This window comes from Triturus cristatus, chromosome 8 (assembly GCF_964204655.1).
Source record: "Triturus cristatus chromosome 8, aTriCri1.1, whole genome shotgun sequence".
Lineage (NCBI taxonomy): Eukaryota > Metazoa > Chordata > Amphibia > Caudata > Salamandridae > Triturus > Triturus cristatus.
In genome coordinates this window covers 773584149-773610232 of record NC_140591.1, presented here as the reverse complement: position 1 = coordinate 773610232, position 26084 = coordinate 773584149, and the positions used below count along the sequence as shown (strand labels likewise).

The 26084-nt window shown below is 43.0% G+C and overlaps 1 protein-coding gene across 1 annotated transcript in view; it reads right to left on the bottom strand.

Moving 5' to 3' along the window:
* Positions 1 to 26084, bottom strand: part of CLTRN (collectrin, amino acid transport regulator) — a 191965-nt gene that overhangs the window by 18973 nt on the left and 146908 nt on the right. Inside the window, exon 5 of the mRNA XM_085622212.1 lies at positions 23270 to 23464. Within this exon, the coding sequence (XP_085478338.1) occupies positions 23270 to 23464 (195 nt within the window). The remainder of the gene's footprint in view (positions 1 to 23269; positions 23465 to 26084) is intronic.

Here is a 26084-nt window from a genome sequence, read left to right as displayed (position 1 = left end):
AATGGGTATATTATCAAGCCTCTTTCTAGTTGGTCTCAACTTACCCACAATGGTTGTTAATAATTTAATAAAGGCATCTATAACTTGTCCAGGCAAAGAATTTTGATTAGTGCAGGTGGAACATTCATCTGGGTAGTCCTTAAAACGTTTCTATGCAGCGCGCATGCGCTGCATAGGAAAGACCTTTAGGCGTCGGCACAGCTTTGAGGGCACAAACGTGCACGCGTTGCATTGCTTCCAATGTCAACGCGTGCACATCTGGAGATTCCCTTGCGGGAGCGAGCAGCGCCATATGGTGTGGCCATATGGTCGCAATCATCGTGCCTTGCTGCTTGCTCCCCCAAGGGAATCGCGTAGGCCCCCTCCCCCTGCTGCCGCGCGAGGCGTGCGCTTGTGCTGGTTATTAGGAGGCTCACCTGACTGGTGACACCTGTGAAAGGATGGGTGTGTGCAGATTGTAGGGTAGTCCTCTGAAGGAGGAGGCTGCAGTGACGTGTCCTATAGTCACATTTTGAACCTAGTATATAGTGACTTCTGGGGATCTTTTTCTGCTGTCTGTATGTTTACGTGGTGCCACGAGGAGCATATCCCTCGTAGCCCTCACCTCTGCTTGTGAGAAGAAATGTGCGAACCCGCTCCACACTCGCATGGGTCGGAGGTCACCTACTTCCTCATTCCTCGCGCGCCCCCGTGCTTTCTCTCTGACGTCCTGTGCAGGCCCTCAGGTCGCACGGCTGATGGCTCGGTGCAGTGACCAGGCTAACACAGCGAGCCTAATCTCGCCGTTGCAGGTCGAGGCAGAACTGGTTGAATGACCGCATTTTCACACAGACTTTTAGTCAGGCCATGATGATTTTTTTTGTTTCAGCCTTTTTGAAGCTTGAAATCTCGCCCACCGAATTTAAGAATTTATTTGATCATTTTGAGAGTGCCCTTGCCGTCCTTCGTGCAAGTAGACGATTCATGAATGTTCCTTTACTTTTCATTCTCCGTGATTTGGCTCGGCCTTGGTGTGTCAGGGGTATTGTGCTTTCGAACTCAAGTTTGGTGCAGAGGTCACTCCTACAGCCAAGCGTTTTGTGTTCGCAGTCTTAAGAATGACTGCATGATCATTCCAGGTGCTCCAGCTTTTTGGCTGTGACAGAAATTGAGGTACAGTAAAGTTGAAATGACTTTCCCATGGCCACACAGGTTGGTAATTCGAACTTGAACATAGATTTCTCGTCCCGGGGTTAGCATCTGAACTAATGGACTGCATCTCCGACCTGCCTTTTATCCGAGAGGCAGTTCATTCAAGACTTCCCATTGTTTGTCACTAAACAACCACCTTAGGTTCATTTTTCCCGTGATGCATCAGGGTAGGTTGGTTCGACTTCTGCATGTAGAAACAAAACTCTAAAGCACCCAGCGGTGGTCTGGATTGGCCAAAAAAACCTAAGACACACGTCTACATTTGTCTCTGTACACTATCCTTTTTTACAGGTAAATAAGAATGATTTCTGGTGTCATCCGTCATCACTAGTATTAAAAGTCGCACTAAACTGAATTGTAATAGAATCCTGGAGAACAGATTTTAAAGATGCGTGAATCCGACACATACTAATGATAGTACAGTGCTATGCAAATGTCTGTTAACATTACATAGTACTGCATAAATATTCAAAAAATAATCCCGTATGAAGCAAGCAAAGGCACAAAGGATACATTATTTTTTAGTACTGTGCGTTTAACCAATAGACGATACGGCAGCTACATTTTAAGTTACTTTTTCAGGTTCATGCTTCTTAAATTATCTGCAAATGTATTGAAAAGTGGTGGCAATACCCACCTAGCATTGTGAAGCAGAAAAAGTACAGGACCCTTCCTTTTCTTTATCGAGGACGTTTATGCCCAGAATCAATTTACTGATTAAAAATGCGGTTCTGCAAAGATAACTACTCAGCACCAACTTTTTAGCTTCAGCCATTTAATCTACTACCTCGAAAATGCTGTTTTGGCTGTTTTATTGACGTGTCTATTTTATTGGTCTAGTTCACAATTAAAAATGCTTATAAGGTTTGACGTCCATGGTGCTTGCGTTATTCATGATGAACATATGCTCTGTACTCCATGGGGCATTGAGTCAGCCTCCTTCAGCTGTTATCTTCTGCTGTATAACCTTTAGCCAATGGCTTCCAACATTGTCAATCACATCTTAGATCAGCCCGAGTATTTTGGCATAACAGTTTTTTCAGTTGGCTCTTTAGGGGTGTCCTTGCGCATCCATTACAATGTATAAGGTTAGGTACTATTAGCATCCCTGTAACACTGGAGAGTGAGCATAGGCTTAAAGCATCTGAAAAGGGGACCATGCAAAACAGAAAGCAATTTTTTTTTATGGAGCTACCATTTTTCATGTGTTTTTATTTGCGCTGGCTACCTAGTACCTAAATAGGGATTTGCAAAGCTTACAACACTCAGACGTCAAACCTATTGGCTTTGCTAATGATTGATTTTTGTAGAGAGCTTCATACCGCAGTTCTTGAAATTTTTAAATACTGTTAAAAAACTGTTAACGAGATAAATCTTCTTTTAGAAGCTAGTAAAATGGCGTATGTTTTAGTCAGGCCAAGTTGTTGGCCTGTAGCACCCTGGAGAAAACTAGGATATAGTGAGGGACGTTTAGATCAGTATTGCTGAATCATACCTCCCAATTTGAATTTTAATACTGTGCACCAGGATGTATGGGACACACCAGGCTGAATCTTTGCTGAAGTGGCCAATTTGTGCTCCATCCTATCCTGACATAAAGCATTCCTTAGTGAGGTTTCTGAAATGTGTTACTCTAATATATGGTGTGTCACAGTAGGTTGCTGTATGGCCTTTTCCATGACCTGTAAGGAACAGCTTCAGAAGTGGAGAAAAAATGAGTACTACAATGTTTAATCTTCATTCTACTTTCCAGTGCCTTACAGCCATCTGAAAAAGAAAATAAGTGACCTCCGTCCTAAATAGGGTGCAACCAACCTTCAGTCTCTAGAAAATTGTCATCAATTGCCAAGACCACCATGTCTCCGGAGAGGTGCCAGTGTTCTACGTTGGAGCCTGTGATGCTATATAGCGGCTAATGGGTACAAGGCAAGGGTGAGGGTTACCCACAAAGCAGCAGTTTGTCTGGCAGGGTCCCAACTCGGGTTGCCGTCTCTTGTAGATGTTTGTTGGACAACCCTTCACTGGTCTGTGGTCCGGGCTATAGAAGGCTCCGTGGTATGCTATATCTGCCACTTAAGACTCTATGGGCTCTCTGGTGGATTTCACGTAGCTGGACAGGAATAACAGTGCTTCACCCGGGCATTGGGTTTAGCCAAAACCTGAGGAAACCGTTAGTAAGCACCTAGCAGGGTTCAGATAAATGTGAACCAATGAAGATCTTCCTGTGGGTGGAGGGAATGCCAGCCTATATACTCAGCCCTCAGCAGAGTGGTAGAAGCCCACTGCCAGGCAGGTCACATGCATTAGAAACGTTGTAAAATCCAGCTAGTTAAGTCTTGGCAGTCTCCCAACTGAGAGAAGATGGTGGATGGAGCAAATTTGCCTTGTTTTCCAACATGACTAATGAGATCTGGTGCCCAGATGACACCAATAACGTACGTTCTGCAGGATTTAGCTATGGAAAAAAACTTTTGCAGTCCCTCCAAATAGATCCTAAGGAAAAAGGCGCAAAAGGGATTAATTGACAAGTGGTGGAGATGGACTGTCCCTGTCACTGCAATATGGGCAGGTGCCCTTCTCAATCCTTCATGCTAACAGATGTTTGAGATCATCTACAGGTAACCCTAATGACAGGAGCACTTTAGGTGATTGCAGACATTCCTCAGTGCACCCTCATTCTGATGTCTACGATCATTATTACTTGACATAATGTTTGCAAACATTCATTAAAAATAAATATGAAAGGTCCCAAATTTACCAGCGTTTCCTATGTTTAACTTACACAGGGAGCTTGTCTCTGGGAGCAGCTGCTGCACCACAAAACTGTGCAAATACTGCATTAACCTGTGCTCCTGAGAGATGGAGAGACCAGTTTTGGGTCTCACCTGCTGTGTGGTACATCAAGATTAAGGATGTATCTTGGCAAGCTCTATATTGGCAGTATGGGTGTTTTTTATGGATTAGGGCTCCTGAAACGTAGCCATAAAATTAAAAGATCTGGAGAAATTCGGGGACAGTTGAAAATGGCAGGTGGAGAGCCACTGGCAGAGACAATCGGGGACTTTTGTCTGAACCAGGTCTCATGTTATTATTTTTTTTAAAGAATTCTTATTCACCTTCAGTTGATTTTTCAAAATGTTAGGTGCATATCAACAACAACCGGCGATAATTATCGCTAAGCGCACTTAGCGCTCGGATAATTATCGCCGGCTAGCGCCGATTTTTATCGCTGAGATAGCGTGCTATTAGCAACGCTTATCTCAATAGCGATAAAAATCCTGGTGCTAAGTGGCTAACGTGAGATTATCGCTGGAAACCCAGCGATAATCTCACGTTAGCTTGTTGATAGGGACAGACAAACTTAGCCATGATATCCTCCTTCCATAGGATATCATGGCTAAGTCAGAAAAATACCAGACGTAAAAAAGCAGCGTTAACCGAGGTTAGCGCTGCTTTTTTTGTCTCTAACAGGGTTAGCGATATTCTTGATAATAGGAGGAATGTTGCTTAGCGACATTTCTCCTATTATTTTACTCTGTAACGCCCCCTTTGCATCTCATTAGAGATGCAAGGGGAAGCGTAGAGTAAAAGGGTGCTAACATGCGAATTTGCATGTTAGCACCCTGTTGTTGATAGGGTGCTAGTTTTATCTCTGCTTTTTTGGCTTTTAAAGCCAAAAAAGCAGAGATAAAGCCCTTGTTGATATGCCCCTTAGTTTATGAAAATGAATATTTTTCATCTTTAACAGATTTGCTATATTTCTTTCCTATTATTACTTTGCAGCCAACATTCCATTTGCATTACACTGCAATGCTGCACATAGGGGGTGGTGGGTGTCAGTGTTTTTGTATTGACCTTGCAGTTAGACGGAATAGAGAATATCAAACATTTGATAGGTTTTCGCTCCCTTAAAGGAGCAGAACTGGGTCCTCTGTGATGGATAGCTCACGCCTGAGGCCTTGTGCACTCTGCTTAGCTTGGCTAAGCAGTCCGGGTCTTGCTCAAAGGGGGTGGTATGAAGGTTGTGCAGAGATACGGCAAACACAATTATCACAGCTGCAATGAAGAATGTCCAACCAGAATTATGTAAAGAGGAGCAGTTTAATGATACTTCAAAATATTTTAATGTATGTACAGTTAAAACAACAAAACAATGAAAAGTGCGAACCTCAGCCCTGTAAGGTGCTGTTCGGTGATGGCAGGTTGGTTTATGTAGGGGGTAATGCTGCCTTTTGCCGTACTCATACTTTGGACGCCCTCCTTAAATGCTGTAAGAAACAGGATTCGTCAATATGCCAGTCCTAATTTTTTTACCGTGCTTAAATCTCCCTCACAGTATCCCGTACCTTACGTAGGTGTACGATTTTTTTTTTAAAAACAGGATGAATGTTAAAATGCAAATTTTAAAAAATTCAGTGAGGAGGGAGATAATCTTCTCAAGTAATACCTGCTGCTCCACAATTGTTCTACACATGTGACATATATTTGGATGGCCCTGTCCTCTTGACAAGCGCATCTGTATCCTGGGCTACAGCACCATGACTCACTGCCTTCATAATGGTCACACTGCTCGAGAAGGGTTTCTTTACCCTGCACTCTGATCACTAGCTCCATAAATGCTAGTAACCACTACACGCCTGCCAGGTTCCCGTGGTCCACCTGTGATGAGCTGCACAGTCCAGGTTTTTTCCTGAATTCTGAGTCTAGTAGTCTTGTTTATTCCATTATAAAACCAGGACTTAAAGTCCGAAGTAAAAAACCTGGACTGGAGCAGCCCTTCACCAAGGACCTGGGAAATGTATGACTAGAACCTAAAGAAAATCATGAGGTGTGCAGGGTGAGTCAGGCTCTATCTTGAACGGGGTTCCTACCCACAGCAGGCAGTAAATAAAACAAGCATTGGCATAGCCAATAGGTCTCTCCTTTGGGACCTTATAAGTGTTTAACCATGCAACAGTTGATGTTGTTGCACCAAGGATATTATGCTGCATAACTAAATACTTATAAGGTCCCAAAGGCGAGACCTATTGGCTATGCCAATGCTTGTTCTAATAGGGCAGCTCCATTGACATCTGTCCACCTCACGGTAATGCCCTTTGTACCATAGGTTTCTATATGTTCCACAATTTGTGGTCCCTTGTTCCACTGTGTTTTAATATTAAGTGACATCAACAAAGGGTGATGATCGCTGAAAAGACTTGTAACAATTTCAAAAGAATCCACCCAGCCAAGTCCATCTACAGCCCGTACTGCCAGGCCAGGTTCTCCCTGGACTAGAAACACGCATCCTGGTCATCAATATCTCTATTCCAAATAAGTCAAGAAGCCCCTCCGATTACCACCATGTGACGGTTAGAATGTCCTGGGGATTTACTCATTTGAGCTAGGATCAGATTTAGAATTGAGTAGCAAATGAAAATCCTACGTTTTGTGGAGGAAGTGGCAAATGTTCTGTTTGTGGACTCTCTAGGGGGTCGAGAACCCTCTACTCGAATTATCTCTGTCAATGTATTCCCATGGCGGAGGAAGGCCTCACTTACATAAATGTAGCATATCATCGTGAGGAACATGTTAATTGTGTTTCCAAGATCTTCAGCCTAGATTGCTCAATTGTCTTGTCCACTTAACCTCTAGCCACCAGATGAGGGAAATCTGCCCATTTAGGGGCATCATAAGATGAGGTTCCTATACCTTAGCTCCACCCAAGGCTCTTTTATTTTATCTATCCACTCCTAGCACTCAAACCAGGGTACCTAGTTTTATTTGAAACCATCAACCCACAGACTTGCTCACAACGGATCCCGATGTTTGCCAGGACATGGAGCAGAGCAAAATACTTTTGTTAATAAACTTATTTGATTAGAGAATTCAGGAATTGGTTCAACAGAAAGCATTCCTTCACACATCTTTCATCCCCCAATAGTTTTCATTATTTTATTTCTCATATCCCTATTTTGTCCTCATCAATTACCTCAAACCCCTTTCATAACATATCATCTTACCCATTTAATCTCTATTCTTTTCTTTCTCTTGCCTATCTCCTATATTTCTCATTCGCTCCTCCACTTTTCACATGCTCAATTTTTCTTCTTTTATCACTGTCTATCACATTGCCCACTCTCATCCTTCTCTCCCATCTTCCTTTTATTGGCCTTCAGTCTTCTTCCACTCTCCTCTTCCATGGTCATCACCAAACCCTTATCCCCCTCCCACGGTCAGTTACATAATTTCAATGTCTCTTACAACGTGCTCCTCACTTTTCACACCCAGAGACTACTCTTTTTACAGCCACATTTTTAGTAACAGTTCATCTTTCTTTCTCTTTCATCTCTTATTTCCTGTTTGTGACCAACTGTTTCATCTCTCCTAACACTTAAGAATACCTATTTTCTTTCTGTTCTCTACTCATTATTGTTCTTTAATCCCCAATAAAACTGAACAAAAGTACACTGCTGTCAATAATACATGGGAGATCTGGTCTACAACAGGGAAAGTGCTTGGTGTAGGATTACCCCCACCTTTGGTTTAACCAGTTCAAGTTTGAGCTAATCCAGTCAGGTCAGATGCTAAACTACCAGAGATCAATGTTGTGTTCAGATCCAAATATAAATTTGCTTACGAGAAAGCCTCTTGGCCCTTAAATCTCTTATGTATTCAGATCTGGAGAAAGCTTTACATAGCATTATTGTAACAAGTCTTGAAAAAGCATTAAGCATAATTTAGAGAATAGAGAAAGTGTCCGTTTATCCGCCAACTATTTAGGAATCAAGATTCCAATTCAACACAGGAACAAGGTTAGGCAGCAAGATGGGTGCACCACCCCTTACCTCACAGCACAACAGAAGTTAGCAGATTGGAAAATTGTCCTTCAACATTGCGGATGACAAGCCACCACACCTTGTTTAGCGTTGAATCTTTTGTTGTGGAGGCACTTTGCTAATTTAAATAAAGTTGGGAGCGCAGTAGATTTTCATGTGATTTCCGTTTGATAACCTCATTACAGTCAGGCCTCACATCCACTGTGAACTATAATACTTTGACTCCACATCACAGTCAAATACTGTTTCTGTTTTTTGGAACCCAATACTCTTCATTTCAATTAGATATTGTCTAAGAATTGTTTCATTCTCTATAGACTCATTTAGTTATTTCATTAATATTAGGGCTAAGCTGACCACCCAACTTAGCAATTTTTTTCCGGTCAGCTTTGCAACGTCATAGCTGGTAAAGTATGTTTTTTTAACACAATTATGGGTTAAAAGGAGGGTTGTGCTGCAGCTGGAAGCTTCCCACTGTTATGCAGACCCTAATTTGTCACTTACCTTGTTGTTTCTACGCCACAGCACTTGTCTCATTTCCCCACTGCAGGAAATACCAGGTTGGGATTTAGTGCATAGAGGAAAGAATGTGTTGCAGCTGAGCGGTGACTATTATGTTTCTGCACTACCTTTCAGATAACAGCATGGAATCACATTTCCTTGTCGCCCAAAGTTCTGTCCATGTTCGGAGGAATAACCGACTGCAGGTAATTTCAGAACAGACTAAGTGAAACTATGCTGGCCTCTGACAAATTTACGGAACTTCGTGCAGAGTTGCAAAGTGCAAATTTCCCTGATTTGCCCAACCACGTGGGTGTACTTAAAACTTTGCTCACACCTAATAAAGAGTTCTTTTGACTCTTGCATTATTCAGAATGTTCAACTTAAAAGGGAAAAAAAATATTTATACATTGTGTAAAAAGTGCACATCTTGCCTCTTAAATCCTTGGGAATATGTAGTCAGGAACACATACTGCCACCACTGAGCTCAATAACTCTTCAATGTGACTTTTAAAAGGGATACATGTACAGCACAACTTATTGCATCATTAAATTTAGACTTGGTAAACACTCAGGGTATGATTATGAGATTGGCGGTGTGGGAGCGGGGCGGCACGCCACAGCTCTCACACCGCCAAACCTCACCGCCAGCTGCCTGCCAGATTACGAGTTTTACCGTGGTCTGGTGAGCGGTCCTTTGGCGTTTCCACGGTGGTGCCTATTAAAAAGGCACCGCAATGTGAAAGCCGAAGCCCGTTCCTGCACGGCATGCACTGTGCGGTCCATGCCATGCAGGAAAAGGGTGCATGTAGACAGGGGGACACACCACGTGCCCCCCTGCATGCATCCTCAGGCAATGAGGGAACAGGGGCCCCTGTAGGGCCCCCTTAGTTTCCTCACCCACAGGTTTAATTGCCATGAAATCTGTGGCGATGGGGAAACTTGTTAAATGCTTGGTAGTGCCGCAGCAGCACCATCAGCATATTGTAGCACTCAGACCTTCGTGCCACCACCAGGGATCGTGGATCCCTGGTGGTTGCGGTAGTTCTATGGTGGTATGATGTTGTAGTTATAATACACCGGTCGGACCACTGGCATCCCCGACCGCCACTGCACCTCCACAGTGAGTTTGGCGGACATATGGATCGTCAAACTCGGAATTAGGCCCTCAATTCTAAATGCCCTGGTTGGCTACATACGAATGCATAAGTAACCTGTAGAAAAATTATGGACTGAATTTTGCCTTACATAGATATAATATTATTTGTGTTTATTAGACCATACTTGGTGTGCAAATAGGAAAGGACCAAAAACCTGATTTAGAGTTTGCCGGATGGGTTACTCTGTCACGAACATATACTAAATCCTATGGCACTTGTGATTAGACAGTCAGGATATCCAACAAATTTCTGATTGTGTACCTTTTCGCCAAACGCGAAATCAGGCCCTAAGCGACTTGGCTTTTAGCCTTCTGCCACATATTAACCTCTGATTGGTCATTTATGTGTACACTCGCTGTGTTGAGTTAACAAAGTTACTATCATTCCAGGCTTCTGGTTGCCGCTCACCTTTGACTTAGATAAGGTACCTCGGAACAGGTAGATACTAAATTGCCACATTTTATTTGTACACAGGGGAAATATTGCTAAATTCACAAATTGTGTTTGATACCAGTTTGCAAAATTTCGGGAGATTTTGCAGGCATGAAATTTTGTATGATTTTTGCTTGTGTAAGAAACTGGTTCAAACAGAAAATATTTTACAATAACAATGAAACCGCAGCTCTCAGACATTAATTTCTTGAAACTAGTCCACTGACAGTATCTCACATGACTTTTGAACCCGGGGTATGCCTCCATGTTCAGGTTTTTGGCGAATCGCCAACCACTAGTGGAACTCTTAGGTTAATGGTCTCCTAGATTCATTAAAGTTTCCTAAGACTTTACAGTCATTGTTCATTTTATTTGTTTTAGAATGAAAGGTCTGGATCTCTGTGCTCTGGAGTCACTGGGATATAGCAGAATAATATACAATTCAGACTTCCAAGAAATGTAGCCAAGCGTTAGCAGGACAGATATCAGTTGTTCAGATTTAGCAATCTGCATAAACCTATTCAAACACCTTCATTCCCTCTTTGACTTTGGCCTGTTCCAGAGTTTTAAACATTAATTCATTTTATAGTGTGCTTCAAAGTTCAACAAGCTACTTAAATAGAAAGATAAAAAACTCAAAGGTCAGGTGCTATTTCTAATCTCATCAAAATAACCTTGTGGATATTTCGAAATTATGAATCATAGACACTTTATTATGTTTTTTACAGATGGATGGATTCCTTTCCTAGCCTATATAATTGCATAGACTGGAGTGTTGTGTGCCCATTCCTCACCCTGAAATAAGGGCACTTTGTGAGTAGAAGAACAGTATTCTAAGTATTTAGGACCTCATTTAGTATTTGTGGAGTGGGAGCGCCGCCATAAATGGAGGTTTCTCCAGCCTTGTCACACTCCTGGAGATTTACTAAGATTTTACGCCGTGTTTGCGTCACAAAAGGTGCAAGGAAGGAGAAATGCTTTAATTTCTCCTTCCTTTTTCAATTTTGTACGTGAGCTGCACAGTACAGCACATGTACAAAGAGGGAAAATGGCTTAGGTCAGTCTATGTATAGTATTTTGTACTGGAAGGGTACCCTTGCAGTGCAAAACCTATGCTAGTCTCATTGAGACACCCTTCCATCATGGTGCAAAGGTGTCTCCGTGGCACACGGTAGCTGGTTTCAGCACCGGCACTAGGGAGAGTGAGGAGAGAGGCATATTTCAGAAAATTTGGCACTCTCCTCCTCTCTCCTTTTCACGCAGCACAGTACAGCATTTGTGGCTGCTACACTGCACTGCGTGAAAAAGTGGTGAATCTGGCCTACAGAGTTTTCCCGCCTCAATCAATTTCAGCAGCACCCATGGATTTCTGACTGCAAAGTCTGACCCGCCGCAGCCGTCAGAAACTTTAAACGAGGCAGCATGTTCACTGCTGGACTACCGTGAGATCACATTAGGAGGCATGGCTGACCAGGGAAGGGAAAACAAACAAATAGCCTGAAGTGCAATGGCAAAGGGCCAGGGGTCGTATTACATAAGGTGCCCCAGGGCCCAATGGGCGTTTGCTCCCGCTTGCGCGCCCCCTAGGCACTTCGGTATTATAGAAGGGGGCTCAGACACTTGTGCGTCCCCTTCTATAATACCGATAGTGCTGGCACACTTAAAGCGCAAGCGCTATCAACAGAGGGTGTTCCCTTATTTGCATAGGGGCGTGCCCTATGCAAAAAAGGAATTCCTTTGACTCTGCGCCGCGCCATATTACAGCCATGGAAACATAAAGACAGGAGTAAACCCATTAATCCAGTCAAGACCAGGGTACAGTATGTATACAAAAAACAATGTCTCAACTGGAAATTATTTCAGATGGCAAATTCAGAAACAGATTTAATCATAAGGAAGAATGGAAATAAGGGAGACCCAAAGAAATTCGTGGAGAAACAAAAAGGTTCTTATTTGCAAGTAGTTATAACAGCACTACAGTACATTGTATGTAATCGTAACCATAAGTGGGTTGTGCTAGTGATGGTGAACGGTGCACTGACACAAGAGAAAGTGAATGAACAGCGTGAATGGCGCAAAACCTTTTTTTTAACAAAATTGTGGTCATTAACAAAGAAAGATATATACAAGGAAAAATATTTTAGAAGTTGTTTTAAATTATTTAAATTGACCACATTGGGACCAAAAAATGATGCTGAGTGGTAGACGGCATTTCGACCTGTCTGACTTCAGGTCGTCATCAGGACCAGGTTACTTGATTTGGTGATAGTGCTGAATGGAAGGAGTAGGCGTCCCAAGCGACGGGCGTGGGAACGAAGACTCAACTTGGTAGCGAGATGGGCTGAATTGCTGGCTCCCGTTTCTACACGAGCATTGACTGCTCCCACGCCGTGACCGCTATTCGCGGCTCAGCACCCTAGTCAGCCTGCTGTACTCCCGTACGGACGGACGGACCCAGCGGCTTCATTCCGTAAGAGGACCCTTTTGACCTCAATACGTACCAGACACCTCCTGATCAGGCGCTCCAAATAAAAGCACTGGCTCATCCAAGCATTTCCATCGCCCACGGTTGATTATACCTTCACCCATTTCTCTACCTGCTTCATTCGCCTGCAGATTTTTCCTGGCGTACCCTTGTTACTAAACCCGTCGCATGGGACGCCTACTCGTTCCATTTAGCCCTCTCACCAAATCAAGTAACCTGGTCCTGATGACGACCTGAAGTCGGACAGGTCAAAACGCTGTTGACTACCCAGCGTCATTTTTTGGGCCCATTGTGGTCAATTTAAGTAATTTAAAACAACTTCTAAAATAATTTTCCTTGTATATATATTTCTTTGTTAATGACCACAATTTTGTTGTAAATATTTTTTTGCGGCATTCACGCTGTTCGTTCACTTTCTCTTCTGCCACTGCACCGTTCACTATCACTAGCACGTTTAGTGCACAACCCACTTATGGTTACTATTACATACAATGTACTGTAGTTCTGTTATAACTACTTGCAAATAAGAACCTATTTGTTTCACCATGAATTTCTTTGGGTCTCCTTTATTTCCATTCTTCCTTATGATTAAATCTGTTTCTAAATTTGCCGTCTGAAATAATTTCCAGTTGAGACATTGTTTTTGTATACATATTACAGACATGGGCGCAGAGTCAAAGAAGCCCTCAGAAGGCGCACTGAAAGTGCACTATTTAAGAGGTCGAGCACTGTCAGCGCGCCCCCTGAGAGCAGCCTTCTGCAGGGTCTAAAGGGGGTCCGATGGACCTCCAGACATCCCCTTGCAGGAATGTACAGTCACTGACTGCACACGCCAGCAAGGGAATCCCTAATCCCCTTTGAAAGTGCAGGCGGGTGCCGTCTGCACTGTGAAAACACGGAGCAGCTGGTCAGTGTTTTCACATGAATGCGCTGCCCCAATGGCAGCGCAGGTACACGACTGTACCCAGGGCAGCGCATTTCCCATAATGGGGCACATTGGCATTGTTTGTGCGGGTGCACCTTTCAGAGGTGCGCCGGGCGCATACAATGCCAATACGTAATACGGCCCCAGATGTACAAGGAGAAGGAATAGTGATTCCAAATAGCGATTTTATCCAAATCGCTATTTGGAAATCGCTATTCCTTATGCATGAAACTTTTTGTTTTATACTTGCGAATCTTAGCCGGTCACAAATCGACCTACCTCATGAATATTAACAAGGTATGTCGCAGTTTACAACCCATTAGGAAAGCCTGCCGTCACAGGAGTGGCAGCCTGCTGAGGTCAGCAGAACACCATGTCTGTGATTGCCTTTGAATAAAGGTTTTTTGGGGTTTGAAATGCAACTTGTTTTCCGTATAGGAAAACGAGAATGCATTTCAGCAATAACAAATGAAACCTTTTATTTTCATTTTTTAAGAGCAGGCAGTGGTCCGTGGGACCACTGCCTGCTCTTAAAAATGATTTTCCAACATTCACAAAGGGAAAGAGGTCCCATAGGGACCCCCTTCCAATTTGCAAATGCATTACCGCCAACTTTAGTTTGGTGGTAAAATATCAAGGTTTTGCAACCGCATTTTGGTTGCAGAACTTTGATACATAACACTGGAAATTTCTATTCGGAAGGGACGCCCTTAACACTACCCTTCCAAATAGCGATTTCTACACTTAAACTATGAATCTGCAGAATTGCAGTTTGGATGTTTGTACATTTGGAAAAGCATTTTTGGCACCGCAAACACCCAGTTTTGCGGATCGGGCTGCTTGCAGCAGCAAAAATACTTCGTAAAAATGGCCCTAAGCTCCTTGCACATTAGGGCCATTCTGGTTTTTTGTTTTTCTCAACAAAATATGAATGTTGAGAAGACCAAACAAGCATGGCACCCACTCGCCACTCATCTGTGCCTTCAGTGTGGAGGTACTTGTGGAGGTGCTTATGACAAAAAGGTCCCACACCAGGCACGAGGGGATCTCTAAATATAGTAGACAATCCTCTTCTGTGGCACAAGGGCCCTGACAGCTGCCAACCCTGTGAACTGGTGAGCTGCCTGCCAAAATGAAAATAAGCCTCTTAGGCAGGAACAGACTGTTTTCTGATGACATTGTTTACATATTTTATTCAAATTACGCGTTGCACTTTTAAATACACTCACTTTTCAACACAGACTAAAATGAGAATGTGCAAGCAGTGTAGTCATTACTGACACATGCTTGTATACCCCACAACATTAATGACTGCAATGCATGTGGTAAAAATAGTCATTTTTAAAGATTGTGAAAAGCAATTAAATTGTGCTCCTCTCTTACAACTTCCCCAAAATATTCTGCAATATCCAAGGGTAGCACTCACAGATCATGTCATAAAACCAGGAAGGCTGCAGTTGAAAGGAAATCCCTAAATGATTTCTCCATATCCCCAGGTAGCACAATTCTGAGGCAAGTCAGAGTATACTCACACCACAACGTCATGAAGACCATGATTATGCCATAGAACCTGGGTAAGAAATTGATTTTCAAGGCATCAAATATCCCATCATGAGTACATATATTTCCCTCAAACCAGCAAATATCATAATATGTAGCTGTGGTTCACAAAAACCCCATACCTGCATGGGCTATTTCTAGGTATTATTCTCATACGAAAAACACTGTGGTGAATTTAATGTTTATGTTGTGGAGTCATCTACGGATAATGAGTGTCTTTTAAGCTTTTGAGCAGCAGTGAAGTTTGGGTTGCAGCAAGTACTGTTGTCTTCCTGCCGCAATAGAGATATCGGAAAGCACCCCTAAAAATAATTGCAGGGTCTGATTTTGAGTTTGGTGGGCAGAGTACAGTCTGTCAGGGTGGTGGAGGTCATTAACTCTGCCACCCTGATGGACCACTGCATGCCAAATTTAGAGATGACAGCCTGCTGAGCGGTTATCTCAGCACCTTGATGGGAACCACTGGCATGGCAATTATTTTCAGTGTATTAAATGTTTGGTGGATGGCTGCCACTGAATTTGATAGCCGTCCACCAAACCTTTAACTTTTTCAAAAACAAACTCCAAAAGCAGGACGTTGCTTTTGAAAAGCAAAAAACGATTGATCCTATTGAACCTCACATCCTGGGAGTTTTCTCCCATGGTGTGGGGGTTATTACTGTTTTTTTCCTGTCCCTCACTGCCAGGGTTTTCCTGGCGGGAGTGGACAGGAAAAAAAAAACACTACAATGTCTAAGGTGCCGTAATGCTCGTCCTACAGTAGACCCTAATCAACTGGCCCATTTGAGAAAGCATTCCATCAATAGAGCCAATGGGGGCTCTGTTGGCAGAATACTTAAGCTCTGCCCATCTCTAAATGAGGCGGGCTGGTACTCTGTTGCGTTTACAGTGGAGTACCCTATACGCCAAACTCTAAATCAGGCCCAGAAGTTATGATTTCCTTTCTGAGGGCCTCATGTAGGTAGCTAAATACCGGTCGGTAATGGCCGAAATTCGGTAAATATCCCGTTACCGACCGGTATTTAGCTATTTGTGATGTAGGAGGCATAATTCAGGATTCGGTAAATTACCGGATCGGTAAAATACCGAATCGGTAAATACCGAATCCTGAATGTAGGGAGCACTCTAAAGAGTGCAAATTAGAATTAAGAATTCGTTATTTACCACCAAATACAGGTTGGTGATAAATAACGAATACCTTGCAAAACGCAATATTTTGCAGCTGTAAGAGTGCCATGTGGCAGACATACATGCCCTTAGGGCATGTATGTGCGCCACATGTGAACACATGCAAGAATCAGGGGTGCAACAGGGTGTTAATGTGACACCCTGCCACCCTTGTATATGCTCCCCCCTTTACCTCCAGGCCCATAGGAATCAATGGGAAGGTATGCCCCATTACCGAATCGATAAATACCGATTCATATTTACCGAATTTTTCCGAATCGGTAATATTTACCAATTCATTACCTACATCACATTTACCGATTCATAAATACCGAATTGGTAAAATTCGGTATTTATGAATCGGTAAATGTGTTGCTACCTACATATGGCCCTGAGTGACATTGTTGACAAAATGTCAGGTCACTCTCATGTGTAGAGTGCAGCATCTTCTTTTAGTAGATCCCCTGCTGAAATGCTGTTTGGGAAAAAGTTAAGCACTTACATCCCTCATGCCCAATCTGCCAATGTTCAAGACCCTCATTCACATGGTGGTGTGGGTCAAAACAAAAATGCTTGCACAAAGGTGACCCAGCAATTGACCCTCATCCTTACTTCGTAGCTATCATTAAAGGGGCAATACTAATGGTGTGGACAGATGTATACAGTATGATAAGGACCTTCACACACATCTGGGCTCAGAATGTACTGACAGACATGTTACTCCTGCTCCCTAGCAGGTCCCACTCAGAGCACTGCTCCGCAAGGGTCGCTGCATTTTACTTGCCCTCAATTCGCCGTGAGCATCAGATCCATCCCTCTGAGAGACTGATCACAAGACTAGACAAAATGTAAAAGTCCTCCAGAGCTGACACTGGACGTTGCTGCCAGTGCTCAGAGGAGTGTGAGACAACAGTGAAGGGGGGAGGGGCAACCATAGAATTGCATTGCCAGCCTATAGAGCACAGACATGAATTTGTGATACCAAGTGAGAATGCTTTACACTATTTCTAACTTTCATATGATCATGGAAATAAGTAAAACAAAGTTATGGTTTGCTGTTCAGTAACAACATCAACTTTGTCAAACCCAGTACAATGCCTGCACAGGAATCCTTATTTTGTAAATGAGAAAACAAGTCCTGTAAAATGTTACAGGCAAAAATAAATTAAAGATTAACTCAAGATTTGGGTATACTATCAGAATGAAAGGCCCCCCCAAAATGTGTTGGCTATGATAATGAGAGGAGGTCCACCCACACTCCAAACAGGAATGGTAAAACAAAATCCACCCACCCTAAAGATAATATATAAATTAAAACTCCCTACATATATACTGTATAACTCTAAATGCTGACCTACGGCTGCTCTACCTGGACAAACTGCATAGAAGGTAAATTGTTAAAAGCCTACCTAGCAGTTACTTCTAATTTATCAGTGGAAGCAATTCTGCTGACAGCGGGCTTGCAAAGCACTACTGTAGGGACTGTCAGTGGGAATGGTCATCTTTTTTTTTTAAACACAATTTTATTGAGTTTTCATAATAGCATAATAATTGCGGTACATTCCCAAAGCAATTGGGCGCTAAGAATGAAAAGATATCAAACAGTGCACATATTATTCTCAAAATGTAAATGATAATGTGGACTGCCGTATCCAAGAACACATATCAAGACATTGATGCATTATATAAGGAGCAGAAAAATCGGGACATGCATGCCAATAAAATAGCGAGGTATCAGAATCCTAGCAGGCCCATGAATATCCAACAAGCTAAACTTTATAAACTTAATACAAAAACAAAAGACTACCCCCCACCCCCTACCCAGTTCCTGGTCCACTAACTTACAGCGTAAGATGAATAAAGCTTGTATCTACACATTAAATAACAGATCGTTTCACAGCATACATATGTATAGATCTCTAGGTCTTCCGAGCGATAAGGGGGAACGGTAGTATAAAGGAAGCATGCAGTTCAGCTCTTAGGGATGTGGAATGTGGGGTTGGGCCAGGACCGCTCTGCGATGCTGGAGGGGTCAGCATATCAATGGCTTTGAATGTTTCAAGCATATGGTCCCAATCTAGAGAGATAGGGATCTTACGTAGTCCTCTAAATACCTCCTGTCTAATAACCATACTCTCCGCAGTACCCCAGTGGACCATTTCTGTTTGCCATAGGAGAGGTGTAGGGGGGAAGCAGATTTCCACCGCATTGTGATGGCACGCTTTGCTATAAGCGCAGCCAAGTCAGCAAATCTATATTGGACCTTCCGCTCCTTGGGTTGTTTATGCAGACCCAGCAGACAGCTTTCCGCCGAAGGCCAAACAGTCGTTCCAGTGACCTCCTGCACCCTGTATCCAACAGTTTGCCAGAATATGCGTAAACACGGTCACCCCCACAGCATGTGGAGTAGGTCTGCATCTTCTTCCTGACACCTAGGGCAGGTGAGTTGTGCATTAGGAAACATACAATTAAGGCGATGTGGTGTGAGGTATGCCCTGTGTACGATCATGAACTGTATATATTTAAATTTAGCACTGCGTGACACTTTCTTAGGGAATTCTAAAACAGTGGACCAGTCCTTGTCTGACAATTCGTGTCCCAGCTCTAGTGACCATTTAACACAGAGTGGCAGTAACGCAATCCCTGAGTGAGCTTGAATACCTCTATATAGCCAGCGGGTGAGGTGGCGTCCCCTTCCCATGAGATGTGTTGCGTATACTAGTTCATGCTTAGGGGGTTCAATCCCGTCAGGGGACCAGTGGGAATGCTCATCTCACCAGGATTTGTTCACAAGCTACTCCATTCTCCAAAAACTTGCTACGTGCCCTGGTGTGAATAGAATTAGAGAGTAAAAGGAGAAAACCTTTGCAATGTAACATTTATCTTGTGGGGGACTTGGCCCTCTTTGTGGAGTTACCCCAAACCTTTTTCCTTCACCCATCCTGTCTACTTGATCCATATTTGTTGGTTTTTAGGACTCTGTGCATTCTACCTCTGCTAGTGCTAAAGCGGTTGTGCTCACTCCTTTTAACATGGTAAAGTTGGCTTACACCCAATTGGCAAATTGTATTTACTTGTAAGTCCCCAGTGGTATTACATGTACTCACTAGCCTGTAAATTAAACGCTACTGATGGGCCTGCAGCACTCATTGATTCATCCACTGAAGTAGCCTTTCTAAACATGTCTCTGATCTGCCACTGTAGCCTGTGTGCAGTTTTAAACTGCAATTTCAACCTCGCAAAGTAAACCTTCTGCTAGGCCTATACTGTTGTGGGGATTCTGCTCATGCACAGAACTATGCACAGGAAACCAGGACCTCAGTGAATTGTGGTGTACCAAAAAACTCACCTCAGTACCCAGAACCCCTTATCCGACTAGCATCAGTGTCTCATTCGTTCTCCGTGTCATTTCGAAGCTACCAATGATTAGACAACCCAGAACAAGCGACTTAGAGTACTCTCAGGAATGGTGGGAATCAGAAACACCTTTTCGTTATTATTCTCATATCAGTCCACAATAAGAGTAATCAGAGACACGGTAACGTTTAAAATATTTATTTTAACTACGTGCTCTAAGGTGCAGTACTTTGGATAATACAAGCAGGTAAATGATTAAAAACAAAACCATCAGCATTGTTACAATACCATAGAAAATGAAGGGAGAAATCATATTATAAATGATAGTGGAAAACAAGTCCTATAATACTTTGTGAACCACCCTCCCTTCGCTAGTAAACTAGTTTTATAAAACTAATAGAAGGTCTCTAGGCTTGAATGGGGAACCCCATACCTCAAAGATCAGCTTAGGTGAATCACATCACAGGATCCGCTCTGCTCTTTGTGGCTGGAAAGGTTTTTCTCCAAGTGTCAGAATCATGCATGCAAATGCAATATTAAAGGCACCTGAGTTTCAGATATTTGCAGCTGTGTGCGTGTTGTGTCTAGTGCGTGGGCCAATCAACCTGAATTCAACAGCACACATTGTTATTTGACCTTGACGGCTTTTGCACACAGTGTTCAGACTAAGGTCGCGGTGCACGTCTAGGGATGTGAACAACAGAACCTTCTCATGTGAAGAAAAAGCAAGCAAGCAGTTTTACTTGTAATAACAGCTACCTGCAGTGTCGTGTGCAAAAGCAGCAAAGTGGCAAGATGGTGTTTTACATCTAAAGCGCTTATGCTAACATAGCAATGTGTCTATATAGAACCCTGTCTCCACTAAAATACCTTCCTTCATAATAGATATAAGTCACCACTAGGATGAGTCCGAAATGGCGCTTAGGACAGGGCGAAGTGTACTTAAAAAGTTGTACATGTACTTTTAGATTTTACATGTCCATGTAGTGAAAAAACATTACATTATTTTTTCACTACTGTAAGGCCTACCTCTCCCATAGGATTTGCTTGCGACCAGGTAAAATTGGCATGTTTGGTCTCTAGAGAATTTAAATTTAAAAATCCTCTTTAATAGTAAAGTCCACTTTCAAATCACCATTCTGCAAAGGCCACTTTTAGAAAGTTTGCATTTTCTTGTCCTAACAATTTGGTTTCTGCAGGCTGCGTCCTGGGTCCCATGTCCATATGTAGTTGCCTTTTGTGTATTCCTTCCAGTGTCACGGTTGGCAGGATGGGGCCTCCTGACAGGATGAGTGGGGGAGGAGTTGTCACCTACCACACTTGCACTTGAATAGGGACTGTTATGATTCGCAGTGTACCCCAATATAGGCCTGGGTATAACTTTTCACCTACATGTACCCTGCCATTGTACTACATAAGAGGTTTGTGCTGACCTTTTAACTAGTTAGGTGCTACATAAATGTTGTGTGGTTTTCTCCAAAAACTAGCCTCATTTATTATGCATGAGGATTCTCAGAATCACAGCAGGACTACTATCTTCTGCATCTTCTGCATGATAATTATGTATAAGGGTCATCCCTATCGTCATCCTCGGCTGACATGACACAGCAAGGTAGAACCCCTGAGGGTACCTTTTGGGTATATAAGCACCATATCTGGGGACGGCAGAGGAGAAAATGCTTCCATGCTGACAGGAGACACTGAAGTACCTGCATGCAATACTCCAGCATGCAGTGGTCTGACATCCCTTGTGGGGTATCCAACTCGAGACCAAGACAGGGTCCTTTATTTTCTCACTTCAGGTAATGGAGTTGGCTTTATCCAAGGGGGATTCTTGGCTATACACCTACATACATGCTATGTAAACGTAGCTACATCGAGTTAGGGTTAGCATCGTAGGATTACGTATTATTACTGTCATGTATCCATTTACCTGTATATATCTATTGTTTTAACACTAGGGTAGAATTCTACCATCTATTTGCTCTCTTGGTGATTATAACCGTTTATATCTGTCTCTGTCTTATGGTTATTGCAACACACATATTTTACACTAGAATGACGCTGGTTCAATAAATGCTTATTGAAAAACGTCCCCATTGTTTATTCTGTGTATCTCTCCGAGTCAAAGTGAGCATGAGTGACTGAACAAAAAGTACTGTACTGTTCCCACGATCCCTGAGGGGTCAGGGTTGTCATGTTCGGTAGTTGCCAGAAACTATTTGCTCCTTGGTAAGAGGAGTTCATAGTGGCACTGTGAGCTAGCTGGTATACAGGCGAACATATCCGGTGGGGGTGTCTGGAATCAGTCTGGACACAGTTTATGTTGTGTAAACGCACATATCCTATATAGATTCATAGGAACTACACAACACTCTTGCACTCACAAAGAACTTCAACTAGCCTTTCCTCACCTCAGACATCTTGGGGCCACGCATAGGAAGAGAGGAAATTCCAAAACAAGATGTGGGGTGAAGTCTAGAAGTTTCTCACATGTGAAGGCTGCCACCAAGTATAAATGTTGGACCCTGAGACCCACTCTTCAGTACACTCCTGGACCTGTGTATATGGCAGAAGAAAGACTGCCCTGCTGACAGAGGACTGTCCTTCTGCTTGAGGCCTTCCCTGCTACCCGAGAAGGAAGACTGGACCTGCTCCCTTCATCCCAGGCAGAGTCCCTAAAAAGGTCAGCTGACTGACCTCCTGTTCCGAGCTTGAGGGGCACAACAAGCTCCAGAGGTCCACCTACAACTGTCCAGATGACCTGCTGCAACTTGACCAGCAAATGGACCTGCCTGAGCACTGCTGGCCACTGCAAGAGTGAGTCCCTGATCCGCAAAATGGTGCCGCCCTAGGCCCTTGGTTGGCATCAGCGTACTCTACTCTGAATAAGAAGGAGAAATCCTGAAGTTTTGGGCATACATTTCACTGTGCCTTTTTTCCTTCTTCATCACATTTGAGAGTACCTTGAAATCTGTTAGTTCAGGAGGTGGACCACACTAAAACCACTTGTGAACCTAGTTTAATAGACTGTAAACTTGCTCTATCTATAATCACAACCTAGGCCACATATAGGGAGCACATGACAATTGACTTGGCTCACAAATCTCTCGTGGCATCATTCTCATGCTGTGGGGTGCCGAAGGGTATTCATGTTTAGATGGTATCAATTCCAATAAATGTGGCTCAAAACAGGAGTAACCTAATGTAGTACATTTTATATTTTGATGTCTGGGCTCATGCTCAGGCTCTAGGAGCCAAGCCAGGTCCTCGTTTATCACCCTATCAACCTATTTATTAGCTTGGTTGGCCTCCACGACACTTATCCATAACTGTGACATATATGACATTTCTTCCGATGACTTCTTCAGGCTGCAAATGTAAGTGGTTCTTTGTACATGGCAAGATTTCTTAACAAGAAAACACAGAGCTCATGAAAGACTCATTTTCCACAATTTCATGAATCCGAAAACTGCATAATTCAAGACATAGTGCTATTCATTGGCAGAGGACGAAAGAGCATTTTAACCAATGGTTGCCATGAGTTGGCATAAATAGTGTAAAGTTCTATAGACAATTCATGAAAAAATATAATCGCTTGAATGTCTCAAAATATACTTTCCATTGTGTTTGGTAAAATCTAACAAAAAACAGTTGTAGGACTAAAACTCACTCTCGGTGTCGCCGGATGGTAGACACAATCAGGAAAGATACTGCAACCAGAACCAGGCCGAAGATGACTCCAAACACCACAAGCCACACCGTAACGGAGGATTCAAGCGGGGCACTGAGTGTTGGAAGAATCTGCACGAACTCCAGGAAATCATCATTCAGCAAGAATGCACTGTTAATCCGGTTCCTCCCTTTTCTGTAAGCATAGGACCCAACAAAGAAACAAGCATTTGTAAATGCAAGAAAATATGCTACAGCCAATAGAAATGGAGAAAAGGTAAGTGACACGCACAGGAACCAATGAGGAGCCAGAAAAGAGAGGAGACGAGATGTAAGTCCCTTTTAAGTTTATATTAAAAACAATAGATTTCACAAGCAAAGCCAAAGAGCTGTGCTGACGAAATCTAAAAACACAGTCAGCTTTTTTTGACAATATCTGAGTGTCCACTCCAGACGCTCTTCCAAATCATCTAATGAAACTAGCGATGTATTTTCTTCAAACCAGTAGCTTTGTTCATCAGTTTTTATTTTCTGATATCTGTGGCAAATAACAAATGTATTTTTATTTGTATGTGTTTTTTCTATTTGTGGAATTAAAACTACACTACTTGTGCTTCTAGGTTAAAATGAATTGCTCTAGAGATAATTTCTTCAAACCTGTTAACGCCACACGTAACTTTATGTAAATAAGAATGCTAAACATATTTTCTCCCAATAATTCTACAATCGTTGGTAGTTCTAAACATATTTCACAATTAAAAACAATACTGTAATATTTAGTTATCACTTTTAACAATGGAATCAAATCTTTAAGGCTTGCCCATCCCGACTTCCCTTCCAGAGGTGACTTAAGTGATCGTCAGGGTGTGGAGGGCTGCGCTGAAGTGAAGTAGATGGGATGGGACCCTAGGCTCACATTTGAAACCCCCTTGTGTGAGGTACGTTTCTGGAGGGCTTCCAAGGGTGGCACCATAAAGAGATCTCTCGTCTGGGACTTCATGCAGACTTTCACATGCCCACTTCGCAGTTTTTTTCACTACAGATAAATTTAGACATGTACTCTTGAAATACAAAGAAGAGCTGAAGGATATACCCGCATATAGTCCACTCGAGGGCTGCCTGCTTATGGGCCCTGTGGGAAAGGTGCCATCTCCCTAATTTACAAAACCCTGGTGTGGAACTCCCTGCACTTGATGGGCCCATTGCAGGAGATGTGGGTGGGGTGAGCGGGGGTATTGCATGAAGCCGATTGGAGGGATGCATGCATGGCCCCCCGCACACTAGCGATCTTGGCATGGCTTCTGCTTGTACAATTAAACATTCATCAGGAGGCCTACTTGATGGTGTTGCAATCCCTGAGGTGACTTTTTACACATGGTATGATCGTGTCCAGTCATCCCGGCTAACTGGAACAGTGCCATATCCACTTTAGCCCAGGTATGGGGACGTATTTTGAAGTACACCCCAGAACGGCATTGTTGGGCATAATGGAGGAACTGAGAGGTCCCCGAGGGGACAGGATACTTGAGGTATTGGGCATGTTGGTGGCTAAACGTGATATAGCTAAGCAGTGGCAGTCTACGGTAGCTCCATTGATAACATCATGGAGGCGTGACATGGACTGGAGTGCCAAAATGGAAGAAAGTATATATACAGCCCAAGACGTTTTGGACCAAATGGTGGTATTACCCCGAACTAGATGGTTAACCCAAAAGGGGTACAGCGAGGGCCTCGATAGCTATGGAAGTGTGGTAGGGGTTGGGGGGACGGTTGTGAACCTGTGAACCATCATGTGCAGTTTATGTGCTCAGACCAAGCAACCTGGTGTATTGTTTGTTATGGAAATTGAAATAAAGATGTTTCTATTAAAATAAAAATGCAATCAGATTACAAGTTTGCCAACATGCTACTGCCAGCCCAGTTTCACTTAAAGGGCAAACTTACCCACAGTCTGAAAGACCTTGTGAATTACTTGGATCCCCTCTTCACTTTGACATCTACAGGACATGAATGACTCAGTACCACTCTCTTTTGTTCTTTAAACACAGCATTCTGTTTGGTATGATGCCTTGGTACCTCAGACGAGGAGTAAATGTGCCTATTACCCACATGAGATCAATTCAGGCTCCACAGACGAGGCCTGTCCCCCAGTTTGAAGACCTCTGGTTCAGAGGGTGCCCTGTGGAGTATGTGTGCTAGATCCATCATGTTTTACGTAGACTGGAAGAAGGCATCATGCCAAATTTCCAGTGGGCTGAGAAGGCACATTGATACTCCTGTGTACAGATCAAAGCTAACTTCCTAAAAATAAGGGTTTTACCTATTTGTATAAGAAGTAAAGACCTTCATACTTACCATGCTAAATGTTTATCTAGCTTCTTCTAGTAGAATTGCAGTATGGTAATCAAGTGTGGCAACAAATAAAATGTTTCCTTTTTCACTGTCTGGGAAACTTGGAATTTGCCATTTAACAGTCTGTGTAAATGTCATTTTTAGCTTCAGTGTTAACCAAAATCCTTTGATTCTACTAAAATTATATGTATTGTATACTTACTAAAAAGGACTTTCTGTCAGCCCTCTTCAACCATTGGTCTGGTGTTGTTTCAGTAACATCTTAAGTCCACCCACAACTGCATACAGCACGGAACAAAGGTGATGTCCACTTCTGCCATTAGCTAATGCAGTGTGAAAGATGGCATTCTGGCCTTACACAAGGAGCACCTTCACAAACAAAGTAATTCCCTTAAGTGCCAGGGATCACTACGCCAATGTGTGCTTTTTGAGTCCAAGAATATGTTTGTTTTTAGTCAATGTTT